Genomic DNA, 14,045 nt, shown 5'->3' with positions numbered 1-14,045 from the left:
TCGGATAAATTAAATTATTGCCGATATAAATAATGGCCATATTTTGATTTGTATATTTCAAATAGTTTTATGTAAATTTGGATGATTTTGTTCGTTTTTTTTTTTCTGTTTTCTCGTAATCTAATCCTAAACCAACTAGTCACACACACACTAAGCATAGCAATTATATCAAGAATAATTTGGTAATTCTAGAAAATTTGTGGGTTTTTTTTGGGTTAAAAGTGGTATATAGTTTTGGCACAACTGAAAACAAAAAAAAAAGGTTTTTTTTTTTTCAAATATGATTCAAAATTCAAAGTTAAACATAAAACTAACCCATGATTTTTTTTTTCCAATTTTTATTTGTTCTATTCATCCCAAAAATTCGGATTATTTTCGAAAATGTCACAATTGTTTTTTCGAAAATAAGTTTTTTAATCTCTTATCTTCATCTTCTTCAAGTATTTACAATATTGATACTAACAATACACCCACCACCATGAACAACCAATTTGAAGCTCTTAATGCACCTAAATCTCGATTTTGACTCCTTCTATCTGATTTCTTAAACAACATCTCTTTCACTTTCTCTATATTCATCCAAAAACCCAAAATTTTTATTCTAATTTTTTTAAGGTTTATAGAACCATTTAAGCTATGATTCGTGGTCATTAACATGTAGGTTGCTTTGGTGGTGAAGAATCGTATGGTTGGAGAAGCTAAACAAGTTATCTCACTGGTTAAAGCTATGAAATAAATAAAAAATTCTAGATCTGTCCGTTAGAAGACTTCCGTGTAATTCTTCTCTGACGAGAAGACTTACACGGAAGTCTTTTGGTTAATGCATATGTTAGTTTTGCAATTGACTTTATTTGTGTCTTTTAGAGACGACTTCTTTGGAAGTCTTCAAGTTTTCTTTGTTTTCAAAAATATTAGAGAAGATTTCCCGGTAAGTCGTCTAGGATAAACATGTTAATTTTTCATTTGACTGGATTGTGTCAGAAATTTGACTTTTCCTAGACGACTTACACGGAAGTCGTCCAACAGAAAATTAAAAATAAAAATAAAATTTTTTATTAGACAACTTCCAAGTAAATCGTTTCAGGTTACTTTTGCAATTGAAAAATAAATTTTAAATATTTAATTTTATCCGGACAACTTCCATGTAAGTTTTCCAGTAGACGACTTACACAAAAGTCTTCCAGGATATTATTCCGAAATTGTGGTCAAACCTTGGTTATTACAGAAGACTTCTGTGTAAGTCGTCTACTGGAAGACTTACATGGAAGTCGTCTGGATAAAAAAAATATTTAAGTTTTATTTTTCAATTGCAAAAGTAATATGAAACGACTTACATGGAAGTCGTCTAAAAATAAATATTTAAATTTTATTTTTCTGTTGGATGACTTACATTGTAAGTCGTCTAGGAAAAGTCAAAGTTCTGACACATAAAGTTAATTGCAAAACTAACCTATGCATTAACCAGAAGACTTCTGTGTAAGTCTCCTGGACGACTTCCGTGAAAGTCGTCTACGTTAACGTTTAATAAAATTTCATTTTCTCTATAACTATAAAGACTTTTTAACATTTCTTTGCTAATTCATGTATACTAATCAATATTGGAGCTCCTGGATAAAATTTATAGATTAATTGGTGATAATTATGAGGTTAACAATATTCATGCTTATTAATGTTTCTAGCTAATGAGAAAAGAAGTCTTCTACGTTAGTTTTTGTAAAACTTGTATTTTCAACTTTAAGATATATATTTTTTAATTTTCAAAAGTGTTAAGTAACTTCAAGAATATCAAGTCATATGGTTTAATGTGTCTTCTTAAATCATAAAATATACTTTTTAACTTTCATAAAATTTGAAATTTTAATTTTCACCTAAAATTTGAGTTTTCCGCTTTAATTTCTCCCTTATATTTAAAATTTTAGCTTGAAATTTAAGTCTTCCGAAAAGTCTTCTGAGAAAAAGTAGATTTCCCAGAAGATTTCTAGGGAAACTGTCATAGGTTTGAACTAATGTAATGTCTGCTCTTTTGTGAATTTGACTAAGTTTTTTTGAAAAGTTTTCTCCATTAGTTGTAGTAAATTTGACTATTTTTTTTGTATTATTGTGTTTTGCTATTGAAGTTCGACTAAATTTGACTAATTTTTTCTTGAGAATTTTTCCGAAAGCATTCAAATGGCTTCAAAACATAGAAAAACTTCAAAAATAAGGTAAGAGCTTAAAACAACCAAAAGAACTTGCAAAAAGTAAGAGTTTTAAGCGACAAGAGGTTACCAAATAAGAAAATATGATTTATAGATTAACCTTTTAAAGAGTGAGAGATGAGAACCATGTAATGAAAAACCTACAAAACAAGATAAATTAGTGAGAATGACATGAGACAAAAAATGATAAATTGATATAAAGTTTGGTGTTTACAAAAAATGATAAATTGTAAAAAAGTAAGAGCTTTAATCAACTAGAGGTTACCAAATGAATAAAAATCAGACATATAAGCTTACCAAAACACTCAGATCTTAAATAAAAGAGGAGACATGGGAGAAGACTCTGTCATAAGTCTTTCAAAGTCTTCTAGTGCATTAAATGTTAGAAGACTTCCGAGAAGACTTCCGAGAAGACTTTCCTAAAAGTCTTCCACATCTGTCTCATATCTGAAAAACCTGCATATTCAAAAGCATTCAAATGTCTGCAAAACATAGAAAAACTTCAAAAATAAGGTACGAACTTAAAACAACCAAAAGAGTTTTCAAAAGGTAAGAGCTTTATGCAACAATAGGTTACCAAATAAGAAAATATGATTTATAGATCTACCTTTAAAGGAGTGGAAGGTGAGAACCATGTAATGAAAAACCTGTAAAAACAAAATAAATCAGTGAGAAGACATGAAAAAACTATAAATTGATATAAAGTTTGGTGTTTTTAAATTCAAAGACATTAGAGAGAGGTTGGAGAGTTTTAGAATTGGAAACATTACGTTTTTGTTGCAGCCATTTGAGAAGAAGAGAGATAATTTGTAAATTTTCTTTATAAAGTGAGACAATTTTTTTAATAAAGTTAATTTTTTTTGATTCAGAAGACTTTCAAGTAAGTCTTCTAATAGAAGACTAGGAGTCTTCTAGAAACAAAAATATTTTAAGCGGAAAGCTAAAATATTTTTAGCGGGAGTTAGAAGAGTTTCAAGGAAATCTTCTAACTGATAAAATACTAATCACCAGAAGACTTCCAGGAAAGTCTTCTAGACCCTAAATATAATTCCTAAACTCAAAAAGCTAATTAAATAGAAATAAACACTTCATTAAACTTACAAAATGTTTAATATACACAAAACTAAACATATATATGTCAAAATCTAAATTTTCAAAATAATGTTAAGTTTCCAAAATCTAATCCTAAGAATACATACAATACTACAACATATGTTGTCAAACACTAAACCAAGGAATATGATGACTCACTAGTTTTACTCGTCTATGTTGAAAACAATTCAATTTTTTTTTACTTTATATCACTTACAATTGTTTATAATTTCATGATTTCAATATTTTTTCTATCAAAATATTTTTTACAAAATTTATAAATTATTTTTAGTATCTTATATATGTGATGACTTACATAACCTCAGACGACTTACAAAATCTCAGAAAACTTTACGGAGTTATATCGTAAAAATGAATTATGGTTTTTTTGTTTGGTCATAAGAAAATGGTTGTAATTTCACTAGCCTTTTGGGTTACTTTTGCATTTGATTCAAGTTTGGAATATTTTTAGGGTTAAAATCAAGTTTTGAGTCATATTTGACAAATTCTCCTAAAAAAAGTTGTATCGAGAAACAATATTAAAGTTTCAAAAATTTACTGCCAATTATGTAACCTTCAAAGGAGAAACAAAGTAGTGGAGAGATCTACCCATTTGTCAACAAGCTTTCTAAGAAGAACAACACTAAGTGCTAATCACACAAAAAAGAAAAAAAAAACATTTAGAGCATCTCGAGAAAAAGTTTCTATTTTAGAGTTTGCAAAACTCTATATTTGAATTTTCAAGGTGTTTTTCTCTAAAAGCAAAATTTTAAATTTAACTTGAAAATTATTTGTATTTTACGCTATAGTCCTTATATTTTTCATAATTAATATAAATCTACAAAATATATTTATTAATAACTAGCACATATATAAAAACACCAAACACTTAGAGCATCTCCAAAAAGATTTTCTATTTTAGAGTTTGCAAAACTCTATATTAGAAGTTTCAAGGTGTTTTTCTCCAAAAGCAAAACTTCAAATTTAACTTGAAAATTATTTGTAATTTACGCTATATTCTTTATATTTGTCATAATTAATATAAATCTTTAAATATTTTTATTAATAAGTAGCACATATATAAAAATATTACAGTAATATTACTTGATAAAATTTTACACTAAAATATAAAATTATAAATATAAATACATAATTAAATATTAAACTACAAGAAAAATACCACATTATTTCATAAAATTATTTCCGTGACGGTTCATTTTCGGTTACATAAAATTTGTTTCGGCAATATTTAAGAGGTTCCGGAGCAAATTTACTAGAGTGTTCCTGTTGTTGTAATATTTAACTTTGTGTAATAATTATGTTTTAATGTATCTTTTTAAAAAGGTTTTTCTATTAATTTTCTTTTGTAATATTATTGTTCTCTAATTCTAGTTTTAAAATATTATAAATATTATTTAATAACTTTTATTTATTTTTATGTGTAAAATTTGAGTTTATAAAAATAAATTTGGAACTTTTATGATATACACAAGTGTTAAAGATTAAAACGATATGTAGGAAAATACTTCAAAATCATAAATATGATGATGTGTAATTAATTATAAGAACCAAAAAGATGAAATTTCAAATTTGAAGTTTTGAGTAGTGAAACTTCATATTTGAAGTTTCACTCTTTAAAACTCTAAATTTGAAATTTTGAAATTTACTTTTGGAGAGCAAAAAATTATATATTTGAAGTTATAGAGTTTCTTTTGGAAATGCTCTTAATCTTGTTTAATTACATCGATTGGCAAAGTTTCTCAAAATCTTCTTTGAGGTAAAAAAGTTCCTGAGGTTTATTTCTGTAAAATCTAATTAGTTTGAGGTTTTAATATTATTTTTCATTTCTTCAGTACCTTTCTATCAAAGTAAAAGAAATTAACGCGTCGGCTCGGCTCGAACGCGGCTTAATAGTTGGGAGGGGGGAAACGAAACTCGACGGCAGAGAGATCCCAAAACCGAAGTCTCAGACCAAGCTTCGCATCTCTCTGTTGACTTTACCCACAAGTCAATTCCAAAACCCTAGCTTCTTCTCCCCCCTCCCGAGGATTCTCAAATCCTTATCTTCTTCTTCTTCTTCTTCCTCTCTCTCTCTTTCTCACAGATCAATCATCGTCTCCTCTCTGATCCATAAGCTCCCGACGATGCCAAGATGCCACTTTCTCCGCCATCTCTTCCTCCTATTATTGCTAGTACTGTCACCATGGACGCCTTCTTGCGCCGCTGAATCCTCCAGTCTCATCTCCGTATACGGACGAGCCGCTAGCAGATCGCTCTTGTCTTCGTGAGTTTTATCTTATAATAATGATGTTTTGCTTTCTGTTATTGGTTGTGATGTGTCTTCTGTCTTTTGTAATCAGTGAAGAACCAAACACGGAGCTTGTCGTGGATCTCTCCGGGAAAGTGTCCTTAATCATGCACCCATCGAACAAACCAATCTGGTCCTTTTCATCAGGATCGCCCATTCATTCCTCCTATCAGGCTCCTCTAAGTGTTGTTAACAACACAGAGAACGCTACTGAGATAAGCAAAGCCTTCGTTGTTGAGTATATAGACAACTACTCTGAGGTTACTCCCACTGATGATGGCTATACTAGAAAGGTATGAAAGCAATGCCGGATGAAACACTCGTCACAAGCCCCCCAAAATTTTAGAAAAAATTATATATACATAGGCCCCCAAATTCGTAAAAATAATAATTTAAGCCTCTTGAAATCTTTATTAAATCGTCTACTAATAATTTAGGCCTCTTGAAATCTTTACTAAATCGTCTACGGCCCCCAAAATACTCTGTTTAATTTTACCAAAAAAAAATACTCTGTTTAACTTCTATCTCACACATTTTTTTATTAAGTGCAGACGATGGAGGACTTGCTTATGGAGATGCCGCGCGTGACTGACGATGGTCTAACTCTTGGGTCCAAAACATCTACTACTTATCTAGTTGATGCGTTATCAGGGAGGCTGCTCCATGTTTATAAAACCACACAGTCTTCAGGAGATAACAAGAACACTAACGTTATGGTGAAGCCCACCAGCGCTGATAATCTGGTCAACCTACAGCTTCTCATCACGCGGACAGACTCCAAACTAGAGCATTTTGATAAGACCTCGCAGAAGCCTGTGTGGAACGTGACGGTTTCTCACTTCCGAGCTGATTTGCGCTGCGATTTGGCTTTCAATAGAGACAAGAACCTCGGTCCTGAGATTCTCACTGGTATCTATATGCCGTTGCGGTGTGGTGGGAATCACACTGACATACGTGCGCTCGTTAGATCAGGGGTTTTCATCAGGGTGCCTCAGGATCAGCGAGTGGGCTATGAAGCGAAAATGCTGCCCTCTGCAGCAACCAGAGAGTCGAGGAAGTTATGGGAACATGATGTGTTTGCCAAAGGTTTCGGATGGTCGCCGGTTAAGTTATTGGTCCCTTTGTTTGTTCTGTGTGCTGTTGTTATCACTGTTTTCATAAAAAGATCTTCGTCGAGCGGTGGTGATTTGAATTCAAAATCTGGACCTACCAAAAAGAAGAAGAACCGTAAATCAAGGCAGTCAGAATTTGAGCTCATTGAAGGAGGTCAAATGTTACTAGGCTTCACTAACACTCCAAACGGTGCAGCTGATGGGAGAAAGATTGGTAAGCTGTTTGTATCGAATAAAGAAATCGCAAAGGGAAGTAACGGGACTGTGGTGTTTGAGGGTGTTTACGAAGGCCGGCCAGTAGCTGTGAAACGGCTTGTTAGATCCCATCACGAGGTTGCTTTCAAGGAGATTCAGAACCTCATTGCGTCTGATCAACACTCGAATATCATTAGGTGGTACGGTGTGGAGTATGACAGGGATTTTGTTTACCTCTCTCTGGAGCGTTGTGCGTGCAGTTTAGATGATTTGATCAAAACCTATTTAAATCTCTCTGTGACTAAAGTTTTGGGAAGCAGCGGATCTACAGAAGCTGCGAATGAGATCAAACTGGTTTCCTTGGAGGGTGGTGTTGCGGAAGGAAACAATTTGTGGAAAGTGGGAGGCCACCCGTCTCCTCTCATGCTAAAACTAATGAGGTTAGTCTTGGCTTCAGGCTCTATGCATATGTCATAATATTCCTGGACTAAGAAATGGTAGCAACCTTAGTGAGATGGCCTTGATAAGTGTAGGCTATTAAAAAACTTGTTTGCTGATTAGCTTGTACTGTTGTGATGCAGAGATATAGTTTTTGGGCTTGCCCACTTGCATGAGTTGGGAATAGTTCATAGGGACTTGAAACCACAAAATGTATTGATAAGTAAAGGGATGAGTTTGAGTGCAAAGCTTTCTGATATGGGCATTAGCAAGCGTCTAACTGGGGATATGTCATCCTTGGGTCATTTTGCCACAGGTAAATTTTTGTGTGTTAAGAACATAATTACAAGAAAACATTTGCTAGTGTCTAGACGTGTGGATGATTGTTGGCTGAACATTTTACGATGCTTATGAAACTACCTTTATATATATATATATCTGCCGTTAAAAAATTGCAGGTTGTGGTAGTTCTGGTTGGCAAGCACCAGAGCAGCTTCTTCAAGGCCGCCAAACACGAGCTGTGGACATGTTTAGTTTAGGATGCATCCTCTTCTACTCCGTAACTGGTTGTAAGCATCCATTTGGAGACGATCTTGAACGTGATGTCAACATCGTGAAGAACAAAGTTGACTTATTTCTAGTAGAGCATGTTCCCGAAGCTTCAGACCTGATCTCTCGTTTATTGAATCCAAACCCTGATTTGCGGTAATGGCTATTTTCTTCTCTAACGACTCAAAATATCACTCAACAAAATCCCAAAATTTTTAATGTGGTGCCTGATGTTTGCAGTCCTAGTGCTAAAGAAGTATTGCTCCATCCAATGTTCTGGAACTCAGAGATGAGACTGTCTTTTCTCCGGGATGCTAGTGACCGAGTAGAGCTTGAAAACAGAGAGGCTGATTCTGAGATCTTGAGAGCAATGGAGAGTACAGCTCCAGTGGCTATAGGAGGGAAGTGGGATGAAAAGCTAGAGCCTATCTTCATTACTAACATCGGACGATACAGGCGTTACAAGTATGACAGTATCCGTGACTTGTTACGTGTCATCAGAAACAAATTGAATCATCACCGAGAACTTCCTTCAGAGATCCAGGTTTGTCTTTTTAAGCAAAACCCTCAAAAGACTGTAAGGCACATGAGGTTAAACTGGTTATTTTGAAACTTTTTAAATGTCTTAGGAACTTGTCGGAACGGTTCCAGAAGGATTCGACCAGTACTTTTCTGTTCGGTTTCCGAAATTGCTGATTGAAGTCTACAGAGTCATCTCTGTGCATTGCAAGGAAGAAGAAGTATTCAGAAAGTACTTCAAATGCAACAACATGTAATATAAACCAATCCGCTCTCCAGCCCTTGTTTGTAATCCATGTTTGTTGTTGCTACATATAACATAAAATTAACTGCTATCTATCTAAATTGATTGCTGTGTGCGTTACTAATCTATGTAAACATAATATATCTCATGTAAGGCTTGTGTTTCAAATGACATTATGCAACAAAGAATAAGATTTGTATATTTTAATGTTTGTTTTCGTAGAATCTAGCAGAGAGAGAGTACTTGCGAATTTTTGTTTTAATATGCAGGATCAGTACGAAAGAGAGATGATGGATAGTGGGATCCAAGGTGATGATTTTAATGGAAGGGCTTTGCAGAAGTTGGTTCAGTCAATGGTGCTTCTGGAAAAATGCTTCATAGTTTGGGTCTTGTTCCCGATGTTGTGACGGTAACTAAGGTGAATGGAAGTTCTATGCAGTGTGTCTGAGGCACTCGAGGTTTTAGAGAGAGTGGAATGCCAAGGAAGTAAAGTCGATGTTGTAGCTTGTAACACCTTGCTAAAAAGGTACTATGCGCTAGGTACAGTTTATTGATTGCTGAAAAAACTACAATCCGTTGCTTGAAAAATTGTTGAATGGTGATTTTCAGATGGCTTGGTTGTTTTTCTTACGAATGGTATTGTCCTTGAGTCTTCTGGGTGGAGTTTACTGATGTATTTGTCTCAGCTTATTGCAGGACATAGTAAAAACTTAAAGCTGAAGGCAGTGACAACCTTGTTTGAGGTCATGGTACTGCATCTGCAACAAATACAAAGAACGGTCTAAACAAAAGATGGTTGTTCTGAAAATCTGTTTAAAGCAGAGAGCTTAAGGAGAAAAGGAGAGCCAAAAACATTACAACACCATGAGAAAAGGGCAAAATGGAGAAATGTACAACATTAAAATGGGAAAATGTTTGAAGCACCCATCCATCAATTAGAAGAAAAAAAAGACAAGACATAGCAAAGAGTGGAGAGAGTCTCCTCCACTTTTTGAGGTCACAACTCATTCTGAGTGCTTCCTCTCTCTTTTTTATTCAAAAATCCACAACTTTGAAAACATAATCCACAAACCTCGGATCAAGCTGTGGAATTCAGACAGGGAAAGAGAGAAGAGAAATGTCGTGTTCATCCTCGTCTGGATCAGATGAAGAACATGAGGGCTTCGATGCTTACCGTAAAGGTGGATATCACGCCGTTAGAATCGGAGACCAGTTTTCCGGCGGACGTTACATCGCTCAGAGAAAACTCGGTTGGGGCCAGTTCTCCACCGTTTGGCTTGCCTACGATACTCGCACTTCTGTACGCTTCTCTCCGCTCTTATACTATCTCTCGTTTTACTTTGCCAACAAGATCTTAAATGCAGTATTCGAATTCATAAATATGTTTTTTTTTCTCCTTATGGTTCCCTGTAACCATTAGTGTGATCTGTTTTGGTGCAAGATCTTGGCTTCTTATGAATTAAATCTTTCAGAAAAAAATACATAGTTCTGAGTTTGTGGGGATCATGGTTCTGGATTTTGTCACTCTACTCTCTAGTTTAACAACCATTGCAGTTTGTTTAAGGAAGAAACTAGTGCTCTGCGTGTTGTGCACGTATGCGTATTAAATGCCACTTTATGAGTGTTTCATCAACTATATGCTCATCTCATGTTTTCTCTCTCTCTTCTGAGGTCAAACCAGAGAAGAGGAGAGTTCTTTACCGTCTCTAAAACAGGAAAACACTTTTTATTCTCTTACATTCTCTGATGTTTTGCTTAGAATGGAGGAATGTATGTTCATGTCTATAGATTAGAATTGGAGCAATAAAATTGGAACTGAAACTAAATTCTACAGCTGCTTTAAGGGTTCAAGGACTGACCATGAAATTTTAGGGCTATGGGCGATTTAGTAAAAGTTTCAACAAAATCTTATTTTTTTACAAATCTGGGAATCTAATTCCTCTGAAAATTTTGGAATGAAACATTCGCTTTGCCCAGGACCTGCTCTGGCTCTTTCACAATAGGGATCCTCTTTTTTTTGGCTCTTGTTTCCATTAATTATTGTTTCTTAGGGAAAATGCCTAGGAAGGTAACACTTTAGTTTGCGGATTTTCTTTGCCCGATTCTTGCTTTTGCGCCTGAGAAACGACCTACTGCTCAACAATGGATGCAACATCTGTGGCTGAATCTCGGGACACAGAACATATTGAAGCTCAGATGAGGAACTTGAATATCAAAGGTTGACGACGTGGGAAATTTTTTATCCTATTTTTGGCTTACAAATGATATACTGTATATCCTATTTTCATTCCTTGGTTCGTTTTAATTTGAGTGATTTTTATTCTTTATTTGTTTCTACTTCAATTTTTTACTAAATTTTGGGGAGATATGAATATGATCAACGACTAACTATTTATTTTTTCGGTTCTCAAAAAAAAAAAAGTTCTCTAACATATAAATATGTATTTTATGTCATTCACGGGTATAACTAGCCCTGGGCTTTTCAGTTCTGTTTCGGTCTTTTCGGTTCTTCAGTTTTAGAGGTTTAGGATAACAAAATTGAGAATCAACTTATAATCAAGGTAATTTTGGTTTCCATTCGGTTTCGTTTTTTAGTTAAATTTGGGTTAAGAAGTCATAAAACCGGGATTTCAGATTAAATATCATTTTCCGATAAATTTTGGATAATTCAGATACTTTTAAATATTTTGGATAAACAATATTCTAGTAATTCAATATTTTGGGTATATTTACTTATAAATAATATTTTTAAATTATTTGATTATTTGAAAATTATATATAGTTAATATTTATAAATATATAAACATATTATAGAAATTTGGGTACCCTTTCGATTCTCAGTTTGGTTTCGGTTCTAGAGATATAAGATCCACTAGTATAATTGATAAGATCCAAACCCGAACCAAACCTCATTTTCGGTTCCGTTCTTCGGTTCCGGATAAATTTTCACATGCCTAAGGGTAACTAAGTATCGGCATACAGATATTCAGTTGGGTTTAGATCGGTTTTCATCGGGTCTAAGTCATTCCGGTCTTAAATATTTGTATCCATCTAAATATTTTTAATTTTTTATTTGGTTCCAGATTTGTTTCTTTTGGTTCTGGACCAGTTTGGTTACAAATATCTTATACCTATAAATACCTGAATTTTTGGGATATAAGTCGGATCCGATTTGTTTCGGTTCTTTTATCCAAATCTTGTTAAAATTTAGATGAGAACTCATTATAATTATCTAGATTTTTGTAAAATAACCAAAATCAACTATTAATAGTTAAAATTAAGTTGTGAAGTTGAAATTAATTTTCCAGATATTTTTATGACTCAAAATATTTCTATTAGATTTCAGGGAATATTCAAACATCGTTTTTGGCATTAAAAAATTGTCTCATCCGAGGTCTGTTGTAATTTTTACATTACCAAATATTATATTTACTCTTTCTAGGCATACAAAAAATATTTCTTAATTATCTTTAATAATTATGTGCATTGAAACACTGTTTGCCATATAGTTATCTACATCACGAATTTCAAAATGTGACATTATGTGAATTTAAAATTAAGTACATTAACAAAAATTTAAAAAACAGTTTATTTATTTTAAAAAGCTTATTTGCAACAAAAAAGTATATATAATATAAACCATTAAGTTTTATCTTCTATATGAAAATAACTATTTATACTATCATGCTACATTATGAAAGGATGAAGTTGGTTTCATTTTTATTGCTTGAATGATGATATTCATCTCAATGTTCAAGCAATAGAAATATTATTTGGGTTTATTAGAGATGAAGTTGATTTCATTTTTTTCCTTTTATGATTTTCGGTGTAGATCGATTAAATATTTTTCAAATCCAATGTCTTTTCATGTATCATATGTAGTAAGCACTTTCATGTTTCTTTTAACTTTTCTCAACTTTCATTTGTAATCATAAAGATGAAACTCTTTTCGACACGATAGTGGTTTCTAATGCGTCTATGTCCACGTTCTTCCTAATTGTTATAATTGGATTATGCAATTTCCACTTTTGGAAATGAAGCATATTCAGTAGAAAAAGATTGATGGTTCATTGCCAGGAGTTGATTATTCTGTTTCACGAGGTCTTGCATCAATTCTGAATATCATGTTCATTCACTTGTGTGGTAGTATTGCTGCAAGACTATATTTCCTGGTTGAAATGTTGAGAGCGTTTTCTCTAACATATCATAGTTACTTACATAACTATAGTTACTAACAGTTTGTAATCATAGAATCAGATATTGATCCACTCATGTTTATTTTTTGGTAAGATCACTTATGTCTGGTAATCGAACATTTTTCAATGATTGTCAAAAATTTACAAAATTATTTCTGTAATATATTCATATTTTAAACTACCAAAATGTGATGTTATACAAATATCATGACTTTTACATTTTTCTCAACAAGATTTCTGAATTATCAATAGCTTCTAAAATCCGGTTTTTCTTAGGTGCATATTTGCACAAACTGTCCATCATATAAGTATTCCACATATATCGATGGTAATATTTTTGAGTTCTGTCAAATTTGAGATGATCGCTGTATTTATATATAGTAATATAAAAATATGATAATGATAATTTAAAGGAATAACGTGAATGCAGAATTTAAAGGTAGAAGCTAAAGAGTATATGTTAAAAAAAAATTAAATGCAAAATTAGAAAACTAAAGTACAAAAATTAAATGAATAATTTAAGTGCAAAACTTAAAAATCAAAATTTAAATGATATTAGAAACAAAACCACCCGTTTCAACCACAATCTAACATCACAATTATATTTTTCTCTAAATTTCAGAGTAAATAGTTCTCTAGATGCGATAGGCATAGTATAACATATGATCATTTGATCGCGTGATTAAAAGTTCATCATTTATATATAATCCTATGTATAGTTTACTGGCTAACGAATTACTCTCTCCGTTCTTTAAAATTACATATTCTAGAAAAAAAAATTATTTCAAAAAGATCTTTTTTTTTTTATTTTTTTAATACATGTTTTATTAACTAATTGCAAACTTCAAAAAACTTAATTGCACTAATTGATTTTTTATTGGCTTAAAGTTATTGAAAAAAAATAAACACAAAAAATTATACAAATTTACTGTATTTTATTAAAATGTGTGAAAAATATAGAATATGAATCTTTTAGGAACCGAAGGAGTATATTTTAACCAAATATATAAGTTATTAAACAGTATTAGTCAACAAAAGTGTTATTAAATAGTATATTTCGTAGTGTGTAAAACTTTATTCTGTCTTTTATTTTGTAATTTATTTTGTAATTTATTTTGTAATTTATTTTAATATCATTATTTTTAAAAAGAACAAAAAAGCACGAAAAATCAAGTGAAACTTCAAAAACATTAG

General features: G+C 32.3%; 1 protein-coding gene across 1 annotated transcript; it reads left to right on the top strand.

The window, feature by feature from the left end:
- The first annotated feature begins 5,190 nt into the window (after positions 1-5,190).
- Positions 5,191-8,864, top strand: LOC103874122 (serine/threonine-protein kinase/endoribonuclease IRE1a). Its single transcript, XM_009152541.3, has 7 exons — positions 5,191-5,574; positions 5,651-5,891; positions 6,150-7,345; positions 7,487-7,659; positions 7,802-8,048; positions 8,133-8,436; positions 8,522-8,864. Exons 1-7 carry the CDS (start codon positions 5,435-5,437, stop codon positions 8,666-8,668), a joined length of 2,448 nt encoding a protein of 815 aa, XP_009150789.1. The 5' UTR covers positions 5,191-5,434; the 3' UTR covers positions 8,669-8,864.
- The last annotated feature ends 5,181 nt before the right edge of the window (positions 8,865-14,045 follow it).

The sequence above is a fragment of the Brassica rapa genome, chromosome A06, assembly GCF_000309985.2.
Source record: "Brassica rapa cultivar Chiifu-401-42 chromosome A06, CAAS_Brap_v3.01, whole genome shotgun sequence".
Taxonomy (NCBI): Eukaryota; Viridiplantae; Streptophyta; class Magnoliopsida; order Brassicales; family Brassicaceae; genus Brassica; species Brassica rapa.
The sequence above is the reverse complement of the archived record's forward strand: the minus strand, read 5'-3'. Positions and strand labels throughout refer to the sequence as shown.

Coding starts and splice junctions, on each gene's coding strand:
- LOC103874122 (XM_009152541.3), top strand. CDS start 5,435: ATGCCAAGATGCCACTTTCTCCGCCATCTCTTCCTCCTATTATTGCTA. Junction 7,660..7,801: donor CTTGGGTCATTTTGCCACAG/GTAAATTTTTGT, acceptor AAAAAATTGCAG/GTTGTGGTAGTTCTGGTTGG. Junction 8,049..8,132: donor AATCCAAACCCTGATTTGCG/GTAATGGCTATT, acceptor TGATGTTTGCAG/TCCTAGTGCTAAAGAAGTAT.